Source organism: Calypte anna, chromosome 5A, assembly GCF_003957555.1.
Source record: "Calypte anna isolate BGI_N300 chromosome 5A, bCalAnn1_v1.p, whole genome shotgun sequence".
NCBI lineage: Eukaryota > Metazoa > Chordata > Aves > Apodiformes > Trochilidae > Calypte > Calypte anna.
In genome coordinates, this window is record NC_044251.1 from 27745658 (window position 1) to 27768491 (window position 22834).

The window sequence follows — 22834 nt, forward strand, 5'->3', positions numbered from 1 at the left end:
AAGAGGGCATTTTCAAGGAGTTCCATGCTTCACCTCTCACTCTTCAGAAGCTTAGCACTACCCTGAAACTAGTCTAGCCCTCTTGGGTTAAGCTTTTGGTATGATACCCAAAGCCCAGCTTATGCCCTATTCTTCTCCTTTATGCTCCTTTTGCCTTGGAATCCAAACACGTCTGGATTCAGTAGAGATCCCACATCTCTAGCCAGGAGTTTGTCTTGGAGATAGAATTCAGAAGGAAAAAATCCAGTAACATTGGTGCTCTTGATGAATTAACAAATCGGTGTCCTACAAAATGGAAGGCAGATAACCTCTTGAGATAAATGTATCTGTAGAGTATCACCTCTTGATGAGACCCTATCTACCACTGTATTAAAGCTTCATCTACCCGAAGAATGCATGTTGTGTTCTGTCCTCAGGCTAAAAAAGCCTAAACCCTCAACTGAGCTATTTGCTGTGTCCCTTCCTATACTCTGCCAAATAACACTCAATTTGCATAAATTCAGTGTAACACAAATCACTCTGGTGTTATGCCTTAGCCTCAAAAGCAGCTTGTGTTTGCTGTAACAACTATTTTTTTAAAATCTTTCTTTTCATAACAATAATTTCAGGTCTGTGGTTAACACAGAATAAAAGACCAAGCAGGTTAAATCCTAAACCATCCTCCCTTTCCAACTCCAGCCCTTCAGAGGACAGACTTGTTAAATAGCAATAAATATCACATTTCACTCATTTTTCTTCAGAATCTTAAGTGCAACTGTGGGCTTTACACTTAGCACGTATATCCACTGCCAACCCATAAATTCACAAAAGTCACATATTTGTTCCGACTGAAATCCTAGGCACCCCTATTTGGCACCCCTTCTCAAATACAAACTATCTTTTAGCCTTCTCTTTAACTAGAGCTGGATGTGTGTGAATTGTTGTCACAATTGCTCCTCCATCATTCCCAATGCTCACGGGGTTTTCATAAACCAAATGGATTTTATGGAGAGAGCAGTTAGGTGCTGAAGCAGACTGCCCAGGGAGGTGGTGGAATCACCATCCCTGGAAGTACTTAAAAAACACCTAGATGAGGCATTTCAGGACATTCTCTAGAGAGCATGTTGATACAGATATTGGTAAGTATATTTTACTTATTTTAATGAGGGGGGAATGTTAATAATTAGATCTGGCCATCTCAGAGGTCTTTTCCATTTCCAATTCTATGATTCTGTGAAATCCATTTTGGTAACAGTTGATTCAATTTGTGAAACGTTTCAGAAAGAAGTTCCAATAGCTCCTGGCAGCAGCTTGAGAAAATTGTTATCTTCTCATGACTCTGGGATAAAAAGAGTTTATTGAAAAGTTTTGACTTTATATGGAATGCTATTGTTACTGAATTCTTTAGACTATCACAATAAATACGGGTTAAATTACTGTGTTCAAACATTGGCACACCTCCTGCACAAGCACTTTCCAAATGTTGAGATGCGTAGCTGTGAAGTGCATACATCTGACCAGAGTTTTTTTGTCCATTTAGGTGCTTTTTGGTTTCACCGAACGTCATTGGGGTTTGTTTTGTTTTTTTAATGTTACTTTGTTGAAGTACCCTATTTCCTAATGATCTACTTCGATAGAAACACGTTTACGTAAATAAGATATATTTATGTATAAACACACACTGCTCTTAAGTACATGTATGTCGGCGCTGGAGGCGGTTCCACACCCTAGTGCTGTCCATCGGGCTCTCTCTCATCGCACTGCACTGCCTCACAGCCGGGGGCCGAACCCCAACAGTTCGACTTTCCCCTCTCCCGGGCTCAAGGAAGCCAAACACACCGGGAGATGCGAGCGCACCAGCGGTTAGGGACGGGTGAAAAAAGGTGGCGACCAGCGACAGTGGACGGGCGCCATTTTGGGAGAGACCAACCCTCCACAGAGGGGCGCGGGCCCCACCAAGATGGCCGCCGGCCAACCCGCCCCGACCGGGCAGGGCCCCGCCCCGCCTCGCCTCGGATGCAGACGGGCGCGCACCGGAGGTGGTTCTCCCCATGCCGGAAGTGCCGTGGTTCCGGAGCGGCGACCGGGTGGCAATGGCAGCGGGACGGCTGCGGCGCGGCGGGCCGGCGGGCCCATTCGCCTCCCGGCGCGGCGGCGCTGGCTGAGGGGAGCGGGCCGCCTGCCGCTGCCCTCCCGCTCCCTTCTTCTCCGCTGGAGGAAGGTAAGAGGCAGCCAGCGGCGGGAAAGCGAGCGTTGCGGCGGAGCGCTGGTTCGGCGCTGAGCTCTGCGGACCACGGCAGTGGCCGATGTGCGCGGTCTCTTGCGGGAGAAGAGCCTCGGAGCGCCCCCAGAGTTGGTCCGAACGGCGCTGATAACCTCCGAACGCTGCAAGTGGAAATAGTGTCTGGAAAAGGAAAACGAGAGAGAGGGAACTCGGCGTTATCCCTGCCTCTCTCGGTGTGACCCAGAGCTACGGCTCCTCTCCTGGCTGCTGCTGCCAGCAAGGGCGGGGAAAAACAACTAATGATTACCTGCTTAAATCTTCTGCAATTTTACTAGTGTTTGTGCCTTTCACGTGGGTGCTGTTTCTGAAGTTTTATTTACTCTGAAGTCAACTACTTGTTGGCAGTCTCTGAAATGCCCAACTACTGAAAAAAAACAAACGGACAGTGATTTAGCTATTGAGTAAACATGAACTCTGGAATTTCAGTTTTTGCTCACTGGATGAGAAGGTTCTTAAACAAATTACTTTGTCCTACTACAGTATTAATTTGGTGTATTGAAGAGAAACATAGTAGAAAATTATAAAAGTGTGAGCGAAACAACAAATAGCTGTTGCAGAGGTAAGTAATGGCATTTTTTGGTATTTACTGTCACTGGCTAGTCGACTTTTATCCACTATGGCAGTGTCCTCCTCTTTCTCCAAGCTGAACTGTATGTCTGTGTTGTCTTTTGTTCCAGGTGCAGAGCATGGAGAATGATGAACTTCCGCCAGAGGATGGGATGGATTGGTGTGGGGTTGTACTTGTTAGCAAGTGCTGCAGCTTTTTATTACGTCTTTGAAATCAACGAAACTTACAACAAACTAGCACTGGAGCACATTCAGCAACACCCCAAGGAACCACACGAAGGAACCACATGGACGCACTCCTTAAAAGTACGACTGCTATCCTTGCCTTTTTGGCTGTGGACTATAATATTTTTAATACCGTATTTGCAGATGTTCTTGTTCCTCTATTCCTGTACAAGAGCTGACCCCAAAACTGTTGGGTATTGCATCATTCCTATCTGCTTGGCTGTGATTTGCAATCGTCATCAAACATTTGTGAAGGCCTCTAATCAGATCAGTAGATTGCAGTTGATTGACACCTAGCTCGGGTTCTAGTTTCTGTAGTTGTTTTGAAGCAATTGCATATGCCTGATCAAGAGGCATATGCAATCACAAGACTGACCTTCTGAGTGAAGGCTGGAAAGAGCCTTTTCTTTGAAACTATCCAAATGAAGAGAATGACTGTTTTCTATTAAAAGAAAAAAAAAAAACAACAAACAAAACTTCGAAGGTTTTTAAATATGGGTCTGTCAGAGTGGCTGGAATGGGAGAGCCCTATGTGACACTTGATGGAAGTATTCTTCATTTTGCCTTAATGATGCAAAATTGCAACACTCCATCTGGAACATCCTCTGGGGAAATAAGTTTCTGGTCCATGACTACTCCTCTGTGCAAAAAAGTGATTTACTATGTTTTCCCTTGGAGTAAAATCAATCAAAAAATACTTCTTTTGTGGTAAATGTAAAAGGAAAAAAATCAGAACATGATTATAAAAGCTGCACTTAACACAATTCTTTGATTATTATTTTTTTTAAAGTATTATCTACATCAGTGCTGATTTTTAGTGATTTTTTTTCAAAAATAAGTTTAGATATATATAAGAAAGCAAAGAATAAAGTCTGTGCAAACCTTTAAAGAGAAAAAGGTACTTGCTTTTCTGTGTTAGCACACTTTTTTCAATGACTACAACAGTACTGTGTTGCAGTAGGTAGCCAGTGAGGAGTGGCATAGGCCTGGAGGCTGGTGTTTCAGACTCTTATCACGTCAAAAGCAGCTTGAGTTAGTCTATAGACTGCACAAAACTTGATTTGTGTTTCCATCTTGCATCTGTAGAAATCTCCTTTGATGAAATGACAGGTGATAGCAATTTCTCTATGGACATGATGCAAAAAATGTGTTCTGGGAGCACTGATATATTAGGAAAAACTTTGAATTTGGGAAAGTTAACTGGTATTAGGTTGGGTGGATGCTGCAAACAGGTAGCAGGGCAGATAACTATGTTTCTTCCAGAAATTTGAAGAATATACTTTCTTCTCATTCTTGCAATGAATGTAAATTTCTTCAGTCATACTGAAATTCCTCTGAGATTTCTTACCATAGTTTCAACCTCTTTTTCAGTGCTGTTTTGGCATTGCATTTAATTCTAACTACTGGACTGTGTATTTTTAATAACATTGAATCTGTTACTTCTTATTGTCTTGTTTTTGGTTCTTCCTAGAAAAATTAAATTTTTGAGCCAGCCATAATGGAAGGAACCTTCAAAATATTAAAACAGTGCATAGAATACTCTTCAAAAGCATTAGTCCTAAAACAATTATGAACTAAATGCCATGATTTTAATTTAAATTGTATGTGATGGTAATCACAAATGCTAATCAATTTCTGGTTATTTTGAAGGAATCCTGGAGAATATAAGCTTTCTCTTTTTTTGGAGAGAGAATATTACTTTTCTGTGTTGCTCTATTTAATTAAGCATGGTAGTTAGAACACCATAACCTTTCTGTTTGCATTTGGAGATATTTTGAGACACTGGTTTCAAATGCCACTATTGGTGCTAGGACCTGAAAAGGTCCTACAAGAAGGTTTTAAATTCTAAGTGCAATATAAAAAGGAGAAAGCTGCCATCTTCAAATGCCAGAGTAAGAATAAATTCTGACTTGTAGAATCTTTGGGAGTAAGAACTTTTAAGTTGTGTTGTTTCCTAATTCTAAAAATCACCACCCTATTTATAAAATAAAATCTTTTAAATGTTTATAATCAGACCTCTATTAATGCAGAATATGTATCAATGTTTTTTTGCATGTTTGTTGCTGGATAGCTGTGCTGGCAGTCAGCTGCTGTAGCTTACTGTCCTGTCCTCTCAGTGTCTGTTTGGTTGGTCTTTTTTGTTGTGCTTCTATGACCTGTGCCCTAATTACTTGTCTCTAGCCTGAAGTTTTGGGGCTGACTGGCTGAAACTGAATCCCTTTGTAGTTTCTTTACAAGGAGATGCCTCTGGCTGGACTATGTTTTTAACTTGATGCCATAGTTTTTAAAAGGAGCAGTTAGTATTGTGTTTAGGTGAAGTTATTTAAAGAGCAACAGAAGAGGAAGTATCAAAAATAGAAAATGATAGGGAGAACTGTCTTAAGTTCCTGTTGTGCTAGCACGTGGCCTTATCAGATTCATTAGCATGCGTATTTGTGGCTGATCTGATGTGCTGAGCCCTCTGGATATGGAGCATGTGCTGGACAAAGGGGTGACTTACAGGATGGAGGTTTGAGTTTGTAGACTTTTCCATCAGGAGCCAGGTTTTGGATTAAAGCTGTCAACAACTGTAAGCTTTACCACTAACGACAGAAAGAGATACAGCATTTGCTTGAATTAGATTGTATCTCTAAGGATTTGAGGTGGGAAGCAGTAATGGATAGAATTAAAATAAACTACCAATGTAGTGCATAGGAATACTAGACAACAGGACTAGAAGAGGAAAGCTAGCACTGCAGGTGCTTCTATTATTTTTGGCACCAGTGAAAAATTAGTAAGTGAAGTCTTACCCACTGAGTAAATAAAGACTATGAAAAGTAATGATTAAATTGTTTTTTACTGTAGTGTTTTAAAAGAAAGAGTGAAATAACAAAGCTCGATTATCCTAAAGATTTTTAGATAGTGTCAAGTCTAATTTGTTCTCAGTCACAGAAGATAACTGCCTCTAACAGAAATTGACTTTTGGGATAATCAGGTTCAAAGAAGTTTTACAACTGCTTTAAAGACTACAGTACTTCCCACTTAGTTCTTGACTGGAAATGACATAATAGCACAAATCTGTTTCTACAGCAATGGCATTAAGATGTGACACTAGTTTATACTGGAAGAGTTGCTCATACAAACCTGTTTAGTTCATTTCACAGAGTGGGCAGAAAGGATGAATTGCTATGATATCCACTTACAGAGTGGGAAAAGTATTTTTACTCATACTCTTATTTTAAAACCAGTTAGCTCAGACCTGATCTTGAAGAGCTTCCTAATGCATGAGGTGGAATAATGGAGGCAGTAATGAAATCCTCAGAAGACTGCTAATCTATATCAATTTAGCTGTCATTCAGAGCTTTAATTTCTTGCCAGGCAAGTGAGTAGCTGTAATGCAAGGTTGGTTTGTCTCTTCTTGGTGCCATCTATCCTGGATTTCTTCTTATTTTGTTTGTGTCACAAGATAAAGCTTTGTCAGACTGCCGGAGCATCACTCCTGGGTAGTTCCAAGTGTTTCAACCTCTGCCTAATTGTCCCTTCCAGTCTCAGGAAAATGCCACAATTAAGAGCATGTTCTTCACTTCTTTCTATGGGAGAGCAGCTTCAAGAGCATTAATTCAGGCTACAGTCCTACAAACTTGGATGGAAATAAGTTGCAATAAAATGTGTTCCTTATGAAGTATGTTTCTTCCAGCAATGAGCTAGAACTCCAAACCTGACTTCTTTTTAAATTAAAAATATTGGCATTCGCTCATCCTTAAAACAAAACTTTCCAGTCAAGGATAGTTGTTAATTCCCCTTATATCTCTTGCCTGGTTCATTGCCTTCTTAACATGCTCTTTGGTTTATTATTCTATTAGTTTCTAAAAAATGCTGCTTTTTGTGTGGCAGCCTTGGATGAGAATCTCTTTTACATGTGACCTAATGCATTCATTCAGTTTAATAATAGGTTGTTAGTGAGAACCAACTCGTCTCAGCTCTCCTCAAAACTAGCCCCATGATAAAAGTTTCTTCTGGAAAGAAAGATGCTACAGCTCCAAGAAGGTGCTTCTGCTCAACTCTCAATCCTCAAAGCCTGTGACTAGGTCAGTAAATTCTGCCTAGTGCATGTGCCCCAGACCCCAACTCTGTTACTCACACTGCCAGGTTTTATCCTAGTTACTTTATATTAGCCCCCATGATACAATATCATGTCCTAACTAGCAGGTTTCTGTGTATTTCACCAAGAATCTGATTGGTGTCTGTAGTAGTTTGTGTGTATATTGGCTTTGAAGCTAGAACGAGTGGGAATTAAATGGGGGCTGCAATTGGATTCAAACCCTTTTAATGAAAATGACAAAGGTGAATCTCTCCTAGAAAGTAGTGAAGGTCTTGCATTTCTAGGCAATGCCCTGATTATCAGGTGTAATGGAATTGACCCTTTTCCCTCTCAAAACCATGCTTATCTACTTAAAATGCAGTCAACCCACAGTTGATTTAGGGTACGCATAAAGCTTCATTCTCTAGGAAAGCTTTGTAAAAATCATCAGAGCCCCTTGCTGTATTCTCTGCACACATAAGCCTTAAGTTTTTCTGCCTTCAGAAAATTTTGGAGCCTCTTATAGCTCTGGAAAAACCTGCATGCTTCAGTGACTTGGCTGGCTTGGTTGCTTGGAAAAAGGGTGCCACAACCAGTGAGCAACATCATCTGGTTCTTCCTGTTGCCCCCAGCTGTTCAGCTAGGACAGCACAGGAGGTGGAAGGCTGCCATACTTCTGAGGAGAAAGGAGCTCCCCCAGAGAGGGTTCAGAACATGGCCGGAGTGTAGATCCTAAAACAGATCTGGAGGGGACATGGAAAAAAAACCAAACCAACATACCAAAGCTTCCTGTGCCTAGTTACCTTGCAGCAGGGCTCAGAAAAGTCAGCTTCTCTGTTGAGTTTGGGCATTTAGGTCACAAGTACGCTTATGGTTTAGAATTATTCAAGACTCTCTGAAGCCTCAGTACCTTTTTCATTTGTTAAAAGTTTTGTGGCCACAATAAGGATGAGAAAATATTCATTGAAGGTAAAATTGAGTGGCTGTTCTTGACGTAATGCATATTGATCTCTTCTGGAGCTCAGGTGCAGTGTTCCTGTGTCCAGGTTGAAAGAAAAAAGAAGTGTTCCATTACTGGAGTATTACCTGCACCAGTAAAGTGAGGTCAAATGTTGCTTTTTAGCCATCCCATAGTTCACAGCATTGTTGGGGTGCTTTGGAGTGCAGTCTGGAAGGGGAAGGGACATAGGGGAAAAACACAGCTCTCAGATGTAGCTCTAGAAGCTTCCAAAGCTGTAGGAAAGAGCCCATGAAAGATGTCATCAGTTTAGCGCAGGACACGTGAAGAAGCTTTTCTGATATATTTGTCAGATTAGGATGTTTTTACTGAATGTTGCCTTTTCTATTTCGATAAGCCACTTCCTTCAATAATTATCTACCCTAGAACATTCTTATCATTTTATCACTTTAAAATTTTGCAGCCTGACAAGATCAGAATTTCTGTAGTTTTTTCTTACCCTAGATGCTCAGCAACTAAAGGTCCCCTTGTCTTCAGAGTTTTTTCCTCCTCAGTTATACCTCTGTCTGATCTGCTAACAGAAGAAAAGGGATATGAATTTCATAGAATCATAGAATGGTTTGGGTTGGAAGGGACCTCAAAGATCATCTTGTTCCAACACCCTTTGTACCGGATTTTTTCAAGCCCCATTCAACCTGGCCTTGAACACTTCCAGGGAGGGGTCATCCACAACTTCTCTGGGCAACCTGTTCCAGTGTCTCACCACCCTCACAGTCAAAAATTTATTCCCACTATCCAACCTAAATCAATCCTCTTTCAGTTTGAAAGCATTCCCCCCATGTGCTATCACTACATGCCTTTGTATAAAGTTCCTCCACAGCTTTCCTGTAGGACCCCTTCAGGTCACATTAAGGTGTCCAAAATATGTTTATTTTATCTCTTCTCCATTTTTTTTTTCTTCCCTATTTCAAATTAATGCAGACAATTCTGTGGACATAAAAAATTATCCTATATTTGTTCCAATACTTTGTCTTTCACACAAGTCTCAAGATTTGCTTGGTTTCTCTAATACATAAAGTATGCCAATCTGAAAATTTAAAAAAAAAAAGCTTTTTCACACTATTAAATTAAACAGTTTGTTAGAGAAAAGTCTGAGGCTCCCCAGTAAACTGTATGGACTGGCTATCAAGAATATTTTATGTCTGTTGACAGAAGCATGCATAAAATAAAACCTGGGAACTTAAGTAACATATGAGAAGCACTGACAACTTTTCCCTTGCAAGGGAATGTGGAATGATATTCTACATGATGCATTAAGAACAAGCTACCTCAGGCACAGGGTTGGGGTACGCTGATTTATACAGCCACTGCTGTATGAACACTGCACTTATCAGTGTTACTGGAATACTGATGCTCCTCCATGGCCTTTAAATACACTATAGCATCTGCTCTAGATCCCTATTGCGTTTGCCCTAGCTTCTGCACAAAGTTTTGTTTCTTATGAAGCAGCTAAAAAAAAAAAATCATTCTCTTCTTTAGTTAAAAGAAATGCCTGAAGTTCACCATAAGGAGGGCATTAAGTTATGATGTTCACTTTGTTGGACTTAGCTACTGCATAAGCCTATAAATCAACCTGGAAAAAACTCAGGGATGGAAAGAAGTTTATAAAATTTAACTGCTGTGTGAAATAAAAGAAAAAAACCTTTGGAGAAGACAGACTTGGGACAGCATTTCTTAAATTGTTTAATAATTATCAGAATCACACTGGCTTGTCACCTTCCTGCCTGTGACTGAAAGTGAGGACTTAACTGAAACCAAGATTTCAACTTCTCTCAATCTACTTCATCTATGACCTTTACCAGGAAAATGACAGGAGTGACAGGTGACCTTTTAAACAACAAAAATAATACTCCATCACAGGAATGTTGTATGACTATTCAGGAATGGCCAGAATCACACCTGTAATGGTGTTTTAAACTAATTTTAAATACTGTAATGATCTTGCAGTCTCAATACAAATCAGTAGTACTACTTCAAGAGTGGATCTGACAAAACTCTTCCCAGATTTTATAACTTTACAATTGTTTAAGTCATGCGAAAAGGCTTGTAAGCTCATGAAAAACATATCGGTCTGAAGATTTATGAGAAATGTTTTATATTTGTCAACTCGTTTACCAGTTCTTCTCAGTGTGACACTGGTTCCCGGTAAGCAACAGGCTGCTCACGCCGTGTGCCCCGCTGAGGCCTCCGTGTCAGGGCACTGCCGGGATCGGCTTTTCGCTTTTAAAACGCAGGCGCGGCCTGGCCGGTGCGGCCGAACCCGCCCGGGGCCACCGCCGGCCGGTGCTACCGGGTTGTTCCTTCGGGGGCCGCAACTCGGTCGCTAACGCCGTCATCAAGGCTGCTGGACCCTCGTCCGCTTTGGAGGGGGATCATCGGCAATCTCCTTCGCGCCGATGCCGTTTTCGTCTTCACCTTCTTCCTCCTCCTCGTCTTCTTCGTCCTCCTCATCCTCGAGATCACCTGCCAGGGTTCAAGCGGGCCGCGGATAAGCGGCGGGGAAGGCAGAGGGCGACCCGGGGGTAGCTGAGAGCTCCCGCAGCGCTCCCGCCCGCCGCCACTCACCGCGCGTCCCGCCGCCGCCTCCCGCCGCCTCTCTCTCCTCCTGCACCAGGGGCGCCAGCAGCTCCATCACCCGCTCCTGCAGCTCGGCCACGGCCCGGCGCGCCGCACGCAGCTGTCCGCCATGTCCCTCCTCGGGCGGGTACGGCACCCGCACCGTGCGGGTCTGCCCGTCCCGGCCCCTCAGCTCCGCCACCAGCTCCATACCGGGCACAGACCCGCAAACCGCCCGCCCGCAGGCCCTACCCTGCCCCACCCCGCCCCCCCCGGGTCACGTGCCCCCCGTCCGCCTGCCGCGCGTTCTTGCTGCTGCGCTCCGCCCCTCAGTGACGCGCGTTCCCGGTCACCCAGGGCGCGCGGTTCCGTTTCCGCTGTGGCGCCCCCTGGTGCCTCGGCCGCGTGTTTCCCGCTCTCGGCCTCGCGTCCCGACGATGGAGGCAGCGGCGGCGGCGGAGGGCACCGAGCCGGGCAGCGGCGGCGGGGGCGGCGCGGAGGAGCCCGTGGTCTCCTTGGCGGAGGTGCTGGCGGAGAACGAGGAGCTGGAAAAAGAGGCGCGGGCGGTACTGGGGGGCAGCGACCACGAGCGATGCAGCTACTCCCAGGTAGGGGCGGGGCCGGGCGCTACAGGGGCCCGGGGGCGAGGCGACGGGGCAGGGGGCGGAACCGGACGGGGCGGGGGTCGCGGGGCGGGGGCGGGGCCTGTAGGGCAGGTGGCTGGGGCGGGACAGGTAGGTGAGGGGGCGGGGCCGGCGGGACAGGAGGCGGGAGCCCGGGGCTGGGGGCGGGGGTTATGGGGTAGCGGGCGGGGCCGGGAGGTAGCGGGGGTGGAGGCGCGGTCGATGGGGCGGGGGCGGATCCAGAACTCGGGGGCGAGGTCTGGAGGCGCGGGAGTGGGGGGGCGGGGCCGATGGCGTCGGGAGGCGGGGCCGCGGGCTGTACGCTGTCAGGTGCCGTCCCGCAGGGAGCCGTGAAGCGGCAAGCGCTGTACGCCTGCAGCACCTGCACGCCGCCCGGGGAGGAGCCGGCGGGGATCTGCCTGGCCTGCAGCTACGAGTGCCACGGCACCCACCGCCTCTTCGAGCTCTACACCAAGAGGTACCGAGGGGCGCCTGTCCGGCCCGGCGGCGGGAAGCGCGCGTGCGCGATGGGCCGGGCCCCTCGTCCTGCCGCTCCTCCCTCCGCTGCTCCTCCCTCCACCGCTCTTCCCCCCGCTGCTCCGCGGCGGGCGGTCCGGGTCGCAGCGCGGTGTCCGTCGCCGCTTTCTGCCTCTTCCCGGGTCTGGGTGCGGGGGCAGTTTCGCCGCAGCCTCTCCGCCGTGTGTCGCGTCTCAGTGGGGCGGCACGGTGCAAACCCTCCCGGCACAGCTGCGCAGGATGCTGCGGTCGGGTCACTGCGGGGCTCGCGTTTCCCGTTCCCCTGGCTTGCCGACCCCGTTCAAGTGCGAGCTGAGGCGTCTCAGGAGGAGACGAGAGCTGAATCACTTTGCGGATTCAGAAGCGGATTCTCGCTCCCTTTTTGCCGACACACGTGGCCCAATCAGGCACTGCTGCAAACCGTGGTGGTAGCCCAGACCCTGTGAGAGTGCTACACTGCAAGGCCCTTCTGCCCCTTCTGATGGCTGCTGTTGTTTAAATAGCTGCAAGAATATTTTTAAAGCTCTTAATAAATTGCTGGGAGTTGTTATGAACACAAAACCTAATGTTTTAGTTAATACTAAAAAGCCTGAAATACTATGTTGTTCTTTCCAGGAACTTCTGTTGTGACTGTGGAAATAGCAAGTTCAAAAATCTGCAGTGCAAGTTGCTCCCAGTAAGTTCAGACATAGGTTTCATGGATATAGAATCAAAATAACAGTCGGGAGGTTGGTGTCTTGCCTAAGCCAGTGCTGACTCATGTTTTTGCTGTTCCCAGCAAGGTAAACAATACAGGAGCATTATTGCAGGAGATAAAAACAGTTGAGAGACTAAAAGAAAATCTTGTGAAGTGGGAAAATGTTTGATCCTTCCATCTATGAATGCAGCAGTTCTGGCATAATGCCAGAAACAGGTCATCAGGCCTGCACTAAGATGTCTCATTAGCTTTAAGATGGCTTCAGAACTTCTTGGGATGCAGTTTTGCAGTTCCATTAAAGACAATTGAGGTTGTCCTGCTGTCAAAATAAGAGTTCTCTCCCCTGATTTGTGGTTTTGATATGTTGTCACCAGAGCCTTCTTACTGATGGGCTGTTTTTTTACTGTATTAAGGCACCTGTGCTGTTCATACTCAGTGTGCATTATGGACTCATCATGTAGTTAGTAATCTGGGAAGTAGTGACAGGAAGCAGCTTGGCTGGGCTGCAGTGCTGCTCCCAGGGTAATAACAGTACACATGCAGAAAAAGCAAGTGCTTGTGTGCGTGCACATTTTGTTCTGGCAGAACTGGGACAGATCTAGAGCTAGCCAGCCTTGGGCTACAGTCCAGTGATTCCTATAGAGACACCTGTGACAGTTTTAAGGTGTGACTGTTTCTCATTTGAGTCAAGGAATCTGATTGTGTGGCTGTTCCATGGTTAAGTGACCTTCAGCATCTGCCCACTGATCTGGCTGACCTTGGGTACTGAGTGCTCGCATTGTCCCTTCTGCATTTGTCAAAAGAGTGGCAGAAAGTGTTTTGTAGTGACATTGTGAAAGGTCCCAACTGTTTCTGCAAGGACTGATGTACAATTCCGAAGCCCTCTGGCTGCAACTGTATTGACTGGGGTTTCTTTTGGTTTGGTTTAGTTTGGTTTAGTTTTTAAATGGGATTACTTGTAATTGAATTCCATTCAGCATGTTTTGTAATTTGGATAAGGATCTCCTGTACTGTGAGGTTTATGTGACATGGATTTAGTGGTAATAATATGACATGGAAGCTTAGTGGTAAATTAAAGAAAATGGAGTTTGGATCACAGTTTGGACGCTTAAGAAAAACAGAGGAGAAGGTGTACAATAAGTGTACACATGTTGGTAATGACAGCATGCAGGTGTTGGTGATCAAAACTTTACAGTAATTTTACATAAGCAGTAACTTAACAAACACTGCAGTTGCCATTTCTTACAAGGTGGAAAAGCTTTTTTTCTCTTTCCTTTTGAACTGCAGTACTTCTCACATGCCTCATCTGCTGCTCATTGTATTGCATAAGTGTCTGAATAGTATCTTTTTGGATCTTCAAGATAATGAGTATAATGGTTGCTTTTAGGAATCAAAGAGGAACAGTTAGGTTTTTCTAGATTATACATCTTTTTTTGTCTTTTGCCTTTCACTGCATTTTCTATTGAGACATTTTTTCCTTTCCTTCTAGGAAAAGAGCAAGGTGAATTCAGGAAATAAGTATAATGACAATTTCTATGGATTGTACTGTACTTGTAAAAGACCATATCCTGATCCTGAAGATGAGGTAAGAAACACAAAACCTGGTAATAATTTTATATAGATGGTATTTATGCAAAACATTGTGCAATGGGAGGTTGCTGAGCTGATTTAACAGGGAAGAGCCCACTATAGGAAATCCCACATTCTGTATTGCTATTGGTCGTGTTCTGTGTGAAATAATTACTTAATCAAGTTTTCTTTAAATGATAGTGCATATTTATGCCTTAAAGACAGACAAGGAGGACAAAACATTATGTGTACAAAATGCTGGTGCAGTCCTCTTTTTTTCTTCTTTTTACTTACAATGTTCCCTTAGGGAGTGGGTTTCTCAGTACCTTGAGTAATGTGGCAAACACAGAATAGACATTGCACATGTTAGGATAGACCAGAATCTGCTTCCTTGTGCCTGCAGTAGTTTTCTGACAATGCTTCTGGGATGGGGAGAGTCTGTCCTGTAGGATTTGCTTTAGATTTCTCTTACAGTAGTTAGAACATTTTTTCCTCTGGTGTAAGTATTAAAATACACCACTTGGTTTGTGCACACACACTTTTGTTTGCAGTCTTAGAAGTCAGGTGTTCTAAATAATAGAAATGGCACGAGTCTTACAAATACAACAAAGTATTTTATAAACATCTCTCTGAAGTTCAGAGATAGCTACCTGTTCCTGAAGAGATCATTAATAATTGTTCTCTAACAAAGTAGCTTGTACTGCACTGGGAACATTTGAGGAGGGATTCTGGCATTCCTATGGACAGGCTCCTGATGATGTTGTGTCTATCAGTATCTCCTGCTAAGCTGCCTGTTCATGCATTGCTGCTTACAGAAAGAAAGATATTGATAGTGTGAGAGTGTCTTCCTCTACTGGGAAAAGTAGTTTTGTAATAATAAATGGGAATTTCCACAGTCGTGCTAATATGACAAATTATGTATGCTGTTGAACTTCAGGGAAGCAAATTGAAGCATTATCTACTTATTAATGGCAGCTCCCTGTGGGTGGGTTATGAGGGAAAAGCAATTCACTTGAGCAGGCTCTGCATAATACTGCAGTCTAAAGCTTGTGAAAGATTCTGGAGGTGGCTGTTAATGCTAATGATATAATCATTTGTCTAGATTCCAGATGAGATGATCCAATGCATAGTTTGTGAAGACTGGTTCCATGGAAGGGTAAGGAAACTATAAGTAGCAGAATTGCCAGAGAAGTAAGCTAGTGACACTGAAGTTTCTATGGTTGTTTTTACTGCTTGCTGTAGCTCTCGAAAGATCTATTGCATGAGTCCTGGGGTACTTGTTTTCATCCTGTGCAAAGGAATATTGAAAGTTTAGTCTTGTGCTGCTTTCCACTCCAGTCTGAAAAACTGAGGACGACTGTACCTTTTTGAAGGTTACTGCTGTAGAATAAAATAATCATTTTATAGCTGGCTCTTTAAAATGAAAATTCTAATCAGTAGAATTGGTGAGAAAAAGATTCTTACAAAGCGTATGATTATCACTACCTGGAGAGTTCACCATTCAGAATATTTTTTAAACTCTAATTCCCCTAGATAGCAAGGAACAAACTCTACTTTTGGTTCCTGATTATGAACTTTATGGAAATCTTTTAAAAGCAGCTCAGCACTTCAGACTGCCCTACTTAACGTGTAAGCATTAAAGATTCAGCCTCAGATGCCTTGAAGGGCATGAGTAAAGTTCTATGTTTGAAGTTGCAGGATCAAAGACTGAAAAAAAATATGGCTGGCTTCAGTTACGTGTTCTGTAGATAAACTACAGGATTCTTCTCTATTAATGTATATATTAAGAACGTTGTGCTGCATACTTTGAGCTCCACAAGAGTACTTTTCAAAAGAAAGCTGCTGAGTGCTTTTAATTGCCTAAATAGTTCTCACCAGTTCATGGGGAGCTTTGGGACCTAATTCTTCTCAAGTTCAGTACAACATCTTATGCATAAAGAAGTAAGCTCAAGTTATGTGAGATCAAATGTACCATGTGCAATAGGCATCTTCACCTGTCCTGCCCTTAGGACAGTTTAGAAGAATAAATCTTACAAATCAGATAAAGGTAGTTCTGAGTTTTCTGGTATGTAAAAGGCATAAAAGGCTGTTGACAAAGAGAATTATTTCAGTTTTTCTCTGGAATTTTTATACCTTCTTTCCAGTCTTTAAGTTGCATTCATAATCATTGTGTAATATTAGCAGGAGCATATGCTTGTGCTGAAAATGTGATGGCATTTGATGTTTTGCTTCCTGTAAACCTAGAGTTAAGTCTGTTAACTTGCAGCGAGCATTTCTCTTCCGCATGCATCTTTTTGACAGCATCTTGGTGCAGTTCCCCCTGAAAGTGGAGACTTCCATGAAATGGTGTGCCAAGCCTGCATGAATCGCTGCCAGTTCCTCTGGGCCTATGCGTCCCAATTAGCAGGTAAAGAACATAAAGACACCTGAGCCAGTATTTCATTGCATGTATTTCTCAGTTGTATGTATGTATGCATGTAGACTTGGTTGATTAATGACATAATGCTGTTTAAGTGGTTGGAAATATGATATTCATTGTATTGGACAGTTGCCTTTCTCAGTGGAATGTCTAGGGCTGCAGTACTGTTGAAAAAACCCCAAACAAAACAGTTCTTGTTCCTAAATCTTAATTCTGTGGAGCTCACTCTTTTATTAATATGACCAAAGATGTGCTGGCATATAGCTGGATAAAGATTTAACACTTGTCACAAGGCACTGAATTTATAAAGTGAGTCAAAGATTTGAAAAGCCAGTCTCAGGGAAGCAGTGAGGCAAACAGCTGAGTCTAAGAGGCTCTGAGCAGCAAAGAGTGAATGGTAGGGACCTGAAATGAATGTGTAAAACCTTGATCTGGGTAGAGCAGGGGCTGTGATCTGGACACATGTTCCTGGCAGATACAACAGGCCTCCTCTGTGGTCACTGTGGGATTATAAGGCTATAGATGACCTGATTACTGTGGAAAGAGCTGGTTTCATACAGTCTCTTAAATGTTGCTTGTATCAAGTACCAGTTAATCTTTTAAGTGCCAGAAATTTCAGTGGTAATTTTAAGGATTCCAGGATGGCTTACCTGGTGTTCTCTTCCTTCTAATATGAGTATAGTATAGAATAGGTTTTTGGTTTTAGTTTTCCACTTCCCAACCAGCAGTGTCACAGGGCATACATTTAAACTGAAATCAAAAGAAAAGCTTGTTTTAAGTAAGGAAGTGGTTAGTGTACTTAATCAGTCATAGAGTTTTTTATGTGTGTGTCTGGAGAAGATGAAGAATTCTGACACTTAAGTCAGCAAAAAAGTGTGCAACAGCTGCTTAACCTGCTGTAGTTGTATCAAGGGATGTCAAGGACAAGCCTCTTGGTAAAGAGTTATCTTATATTGTGATACCCTTTTCCCTCTGCTAGGACTTGGATTTTGGGAAGAAGAGTGACTTAGAATAAGAATATGAGAGGTGAAGAAGACTGTGGAAGAGAGAGTGGTTTCTTTGTATACCTAGGTCACTGTGTCTTTGGATAGCTGTAGAATATACCCAGGACCCTGCAGTGCACAATGTGATCTAAGTGCTATTTGACGCTGCACTCTAGAGAAAAGAGAACATTTTGGGGCAGCCTGTGCATTGTCTGGCACAGTGTTTTCACTTAGGTGGGTATATATCTTCCAGTTCCTCCTCTGACCAAAGTGAACTCCTTGGAAGATGAAGGGATTCTCCTGAAGGTTGATGAAAGTGAGGAGCAGAAGAAAGAAATAAAAAAAGAAAGTGAAGTGGAACACCCGGAAAAAAAGGAGGAAAAGCAAATGGAACAGTTGAACGAACCATCTACCAGCTCTGGGTCTGCTTGTCCAGAGGTAAAACGGACCTTTTATGTCCTGTACATCTTGAGTCTGTGAGTCTGGCTTTGTGCTGGTGAAGGAGAGCCCACCTCTTCCTCTATGGGGTCAGTGAAGAGAGAAATGCTCTCAGGCTGTTCCCGTGTTCCTCCTCAGTCACTGACACTTCACACATGCAGTGTCTGTGGGGCACAGTGTAGGCTGTGGAACATGCTAGCAGAAGTGGGTCACGAGGGTGTAATGTTTGTCTGCTGATGGGTTAGGTCCATCCCCTCTTCTCTGTCTGGCCTTTACACTGAGGTAGCTTCTGAGTTTGTTTGTTCTAATACAGGGGTATTATGCATTTGCATGATAGTCCAACACTGATTTCTTAAACATTCGTGGCTATTGCAGTAAATTTCTACAAAAATTTCCAATGGAAACTGCCAAAGCCACATGAAAATCCTTGTGTGGATGTAATGATAATACAGATTGTTTATAAAAACAAGTGTCTGAGACAAAAGAAAAATCTTGCATAAGGAAAATGACATGCTGCAAAGAACAGAGTGTGTTTGAAGTGACATTATTGAGCATTCAGTGCTTTCATTTTAATTCAGGTGGTTACTAAGAGTGAGAAGCCAGTCTGCAAGCTGAAAGAACTCCAAAGCAAGCAATTTTTAATAAAAGATACTGCCACCTTTTGGCCATCGAATTGGAGAAGCAAATTATGCACCTGTGAAGACTGTTTGGTATGTATTCTCTTTGTTATTATCATTGACCTGGGGGGGAGGCAGGGAGTAGCTGTCACAGAACTTTTAAAGGAAAGCATGTAGATAAAATCTGTGTAAATGTTCTTACTCTGCATATAAACATCTAAAAAACCCCTCCACCTCATGTATAGAAGCATGCAGTCCTTTGGAATTAATGCAGTATGAATGAGCTCCTAAACATTTGCATTTTCTTAGCTGTTTTAAGTTCAGTATTGCTTTGAAAGTCATTATGGGGCAATATCTGAAATGCTGGATGCAAAATCTACAGTATTACTATTTTTATTATTTGTGATGCTGGATACAGAGTTGGGCAAGAGCATCTCCATCAGTGAAATTTTATAATAAGTAAATCTTCGTTTATTCCCCAGAAAATGTATTCAGAGCTTGAAGTCCAATTCTTGACAGATGAATGTGACACTGTTTTGGCTTATGAAAATAAAGGTACCAGTGACCAAGAAACAGAGAGGAGAGATCCTTTAATGGACACCCTTAACAGCATGAACAGAGTCCAGCAAGTAGAACTCATCTGTGGTAAATACAGCTGTTTTTTTAGAATCTGCCTTGAAACTCTAAGTGAACAGTTTCCCTGTAAGAGATTAATATCAGGACTAGGGTGGTATCAAACTGTTTTTGAAGTAACATGTAGGAGAGTCTATGACAGGTGGCATGCCTCAATCAGGATTACTCTAGAGAAGTTTTTCCTCTCTGGACTGTAATTTTCATTTTAACTTTCATTGAGGAACGAGGTGGTGTGGGAACTTCTCCTTTATTTAACATGTTAGACACTGTATTGATGGTAAAGTGAATATTTAAACATTATTACACACTGCTGCCTGGCCTATTTTTCTTACCCTGTTATGGTGTTTTGGCAATCCCCTGTTGTTCAGGGGAGTGCCAGCCAGTGTCAGGGGTGTAGGTGCTCCTTGGCAGCTCTGCCAGAGGGTGTGTTGGTAAGGCAGAGTTCTGTCACTGGAGGCATCTTCTGAGTGAGGGGTTTGGGCTCTGGTGAGGACCCTTACCCAGCCCTGAGCTGCAGGGCTTTTCCAACCCCGGCTTTTGCAGTGGGAGGTTGGGAGCAGGCACGCTCTTTTGATTAACTGTACTAACTCACATGCTGAACCACAGCTTTCTCTGAAAAGATCACCAGAACAGATACTCAGACTGCAGAGGCTAGCCTGAGAAATTATTAGGCTTCTTTTGTTTACCTACACTTGCCTTTCTTTTTATTGCTATTTATAATCTGGTTCAAAGCTAGATTTGCCTGTGGTAAATCTAACAAGTGACAGGATGCAGTAGAACAAGTTGTCTACTTGAGCCAGAGTTAAACTGAAGCTGGGTAACATCTTAGGGTTTTTTTTGTTTTCTTTCCCTTCTTCGTCCAGAATACAATGATTTAAAGACAGAACTGACTGACTATCTCAGGAGATTTGCAGATGAGGGAACGGTAAGGCACAATTCACGGAATTTGTTTGCCAGAACATGTTTTAAAATACTGTTCGGGGCTGGGTGTTGAATACTTGTGTAATATTTTTTCCCTGTCTCTTGAAGTTGCTGGTACTGCAGTAGAAAATCCCCAATCTGATTAGAATTTAAGAGTTGTACTTTGTTAATGACATAACAGGGACCTTACAGAAATCTGCCTATAAAATACTGAAAGCAGTTGTTAAATCTAAATAAAAAAAAGAAAAGGGAAAAAAGCTTACAACCTTCATGTTTATTCTTAGGTTTAATTTACACTGTAAGAAGAAGGAGTGACTAAATATTGGCAGTCTTGTCACTTGTTTTTCTAGGGGAATTTGCAAGCTATTAATCAACATACGGATATTGTTGGCTGCTTTGCTAAATTTCGATTCTTGGTTACATTGTACTGACTCTGAAGTGAGCTAATGAAAATCTCCCTTTGTGTCAGTTTTTCTGATTATAAAAGCCAGTGGTCAAACCCGTTAAAAATACTTTGAGAGCTTTGCTCTATGTGCTTGTTCTGCCTTTGGGGAATTAATTTCTCTTGTTTGGATTGTCTTAAATAGAATGTGGGCGTTCATCATCTTCTTTGGGTGCAAATACCTGTATCAGTGAGACTACAGGAGAGTTGCTTTATGTGCTTTGTGTATTACGTGGGGGATTCGGAAGTAAAAAAAAAGGGATAATTTAATTTAATTTTTGTATCACAGCTTGGATTTTGCTTCCCTTAGGTCGTTAAACGAGAAGACATTCAGCACTTCTTTGAAGAATTTCAGTCACGGAAAAGACAACGGACTAACAGGATGCAGTACTACTGTAGTTAGACTGAAAGGGTCTGGGTCTGAAAGGAGAACTAGTAAAAGAATTGGCAAACAGAAAGAGGCATCTTCATTATTTAGCTTCTCATGGAAATTTAACTGTCCAAGAAACTTCTTCATTTTGTCTCATAATTCCTTTATTTGTAGCGACTGAAATGCGTTCTTAATGGGTACATTGCATTCATGGGGATTTCAGTACTGATGACTTTGCATTCCTGTGATAGCTGGCTTTGTCTTAAAGGAGAGGCTGGCTTGTCACAGGAACAGCGTGGCCACTTTGTATTTCTTTTAGCCTTTCACTTATTTTACAGTTAGTGCCTATAGCTGTATGCTCTACTAGAACGGGGTGGGGTCTGCTCCTCCTCCCTCCTGTACAGTGCAGGCAGGCACCAGGCACTGGGTGTGCTTTGCAAGGCTGCAGCGCATTGCTTTCCTGCTCTCAGTGGCTCTGTGTCATCTCTTGGGGTGCAGTGATTACAGCAAATGCTCCCTGCACAAAGCAAGTGTCTACTTACTGCTCAGAGGGAGGGCACGTCACCTGAAAGGGTAAAGCAGGCACACGTCGTGGTCACAGCTGTTGGGTGCAACCACATCCTAACGTTGTGTCACATCAGGTGAACTGAACAGCACTGTCCTGCATGCTCCCTGGGCAGGTGAAAAATCAGAAGACATAGGTTAGGCAACAGAATGTTCTGTTTTTATAAATTCTAAAACTTTGTTTCTAATATTGTAGGATGATGTTTTACATGTAAAAATTTGTCGTGTGGAATTTATCCACTCAGTAGAATATAAACAATATCTAGGAGGAGGTACTAAATTACCAGTTAAGCACTGGGGGGTTGTTAGAGGACTCCTAATGTGCTTCAATTTTAAAAGTTAGCCTACTGCAAGTTATTGTACTTCACAAATGTTCCTAGGAAGACTCTTAATATCCTGGCATTTTGCTACAGTATAGAAAATATAGATCTTTTTTATAATCACTGTGATAATAATGGAACAGGAGATATTTCACTGACTTTTAAGAATCTACACTTACCTACAATTAAGTACCAACTTTTCTTAAGTTTGGAGTCTAACGTAGTTTTCAGTTTTCCTTACCCACAACCCCCAAAACAACCCTTAAGTTCTAGTTTTTAACTCCTGCTTTATGTAGTTGAAGGACTTTACCATGGGGTACACTACTTCCATGTTAATGACTTTTGAGAAGAAAATTGGATCTTTACTTATCATTCTCCTTATTAATTGTTTCTGACCACTTTACTTACAAAAGGTAGTTCTAGTATAGAGGCTCAGTTCACCAGTTTGTTTCACATGACTGGTTGCTTTTAAACTTAACTCTGGGTATTGTATGTGCTTTTTTTTTTTGTAGCGACTGTTATGGGAGTTGTAATGCATATCTAACTACAATATCTAAACATTAAATAACTGTTCAATCTATATACTGTCTTGTTTTTCTTGAAGTGCTGCTGTCACGTTTTGTTTCCATCCAAGATCCAGACAGCCACAGGGCAGCACAGTGAGGATCTGTCAGCCATGTGGCTGAGACAGCTCAGAGCCAGGGTCCAGTAATCTTTGACCTTTACCTCCAGCTTGGCCCATACTGGGTCAAGCAGGTGTGAAATAATGGGCTGTTAATCCCCCTTGCAGGTACAGCTTTGAGCAGAAGAAAGAGCAGAACAGGATGATGATTCCTCTGTAGTGCATTTTACGGCAGGTAATTCACTAAAGGGCTGAGGGCCCCGGGGGGTATGACACTTGCCTGGGTTCCAGCTCTGAGCTTGAATCACTCTGGACCAACCCCCTCTGTTTTCCAAGTTTTCCATATGAAAAAACAGCTAACAGGGTGCAGGCCAATGCTACAGCCACACCAGCCCAGTCCCACCACTGACT

The 22834-nt window shown here is 43.1% G+C and overlaps 3 protein-coding genes across 3 annotated transcripts; 2 read left to right on the forward strand and 1 right to left on the reverse strand.

The window, feature by feature from the left end:
- The first annotated feature begins 2034 nt into the window (after nt 1-2034).
- Nucleotides 2035-3532, forward strand: TMEM251 (transmembrane protein 251). The gene is made up of 2 exons (XM_030451992.1): nt 2035-2200; nt 2941-3532. The coding sequence occupies exon 2, from the start codon at nt 2957-2959 to the stop codon at nt 3350-3352; it is 396 nt and encodes a 131-aa protein (XP_030307852.1). The 5' UTR covers nt 2035-2200; nt 2941-2956; the 3' UTR covers nt 3353-3532.
- Nucleotides 3533-6479: 2947 nt separating this feature from the next.
- Nucleotides 6480-10948, reverse strand: LOC115598437 (parathymosin-like). Its single transcript, XM_030451993.1, has 2 exons — nt 10699-10948; nt 6480-10596 (listed from the first exon to the last, which is right to left on the reverse strand). Exons 1-2 carry the CDS (start codon nt 10898-10900, stop codon nt 10469-10471), a joined length of 330 nt encoding a protein of 109 aa, XP_030307853.1. The 5' UTR covers nt 10901-10948; the 3' UTR covers nt 6480-10468.
- A 72-nt stretch (nt 10949-11020) lies between these two features.
- Nucleotides 11021-22374, forward strand: UBR7 (ubiquitin protein ligase E3 component n-recognin 7 (putative)). The gene is made up of 11 exons (XM_030452470.1): nt 11021-11297; nt 11657-11790; nt 12444-12504; nt 14015-14110; nt 15197-15250; nt 16396-16501; nt 17750-17934; nt 18513-18644; nt 19034-19196; nt 20048-20109; nt 20858-22374. Exons 1-11 carry the CDS (start codon nt 11127-11129, stop codon nt 20948-20950), a joined length of 1257 nt encoding a protein of 418 aa, XP_030308330.1. The 5' UTR covers nt 11021-11126; the 3' UTR covers nt 20951-22374.
- The last annotated feature ends 460 nt before the right edge of the window (nt 22375-22834 follow it).

Bases quoted from the DNA above. Each gene is read 5' to 3' on its own strand.
- UBR7 (XM_030452470.1), top strand. From the start codon at position 11,127: ATGGAGGCAGCGGCGGCGGCGGAGGGCACCGAGCCGGGCAGCGGCGGC. The intron at 12,505-14,014 runs GTAAGTTCAGAC...CTTTCCTTCTAG, and splicing joins TGCAGTGCAAGTTGCTCCCA to GAAAAGAGCAAGGTGAATTC. The intron at 17,935-18,512 runs GTAAAACGGACC...ATTTTAATTCAG, and splicing joins CTGGGTCTGCTTGTCCAGAG to GTGGTTACTAAGAGTGAGAA.
- LOC115598437 (XM_030451993.1), bottom strand. From the start codon at position 10,900: ATGGAGCTGGTGGCGGAGCTGAGGGGCCGGGACGGGCAGACCCGCACG. The intron at 10,597-10,698 runs GTGAGTGGCGGC...GAACCCTGGCAG, and splicing joins AGGCGGCGGCGGGACGCGCG to GTGATCTCGAGGATGAGGAG.
- TMEM251 (XM_030451992.1), top strand. From the start codon at position 2,957: ATGATGAACTTCCGCCAGAGGATGGGATGGATTGGTGTGGGGTTGTAC.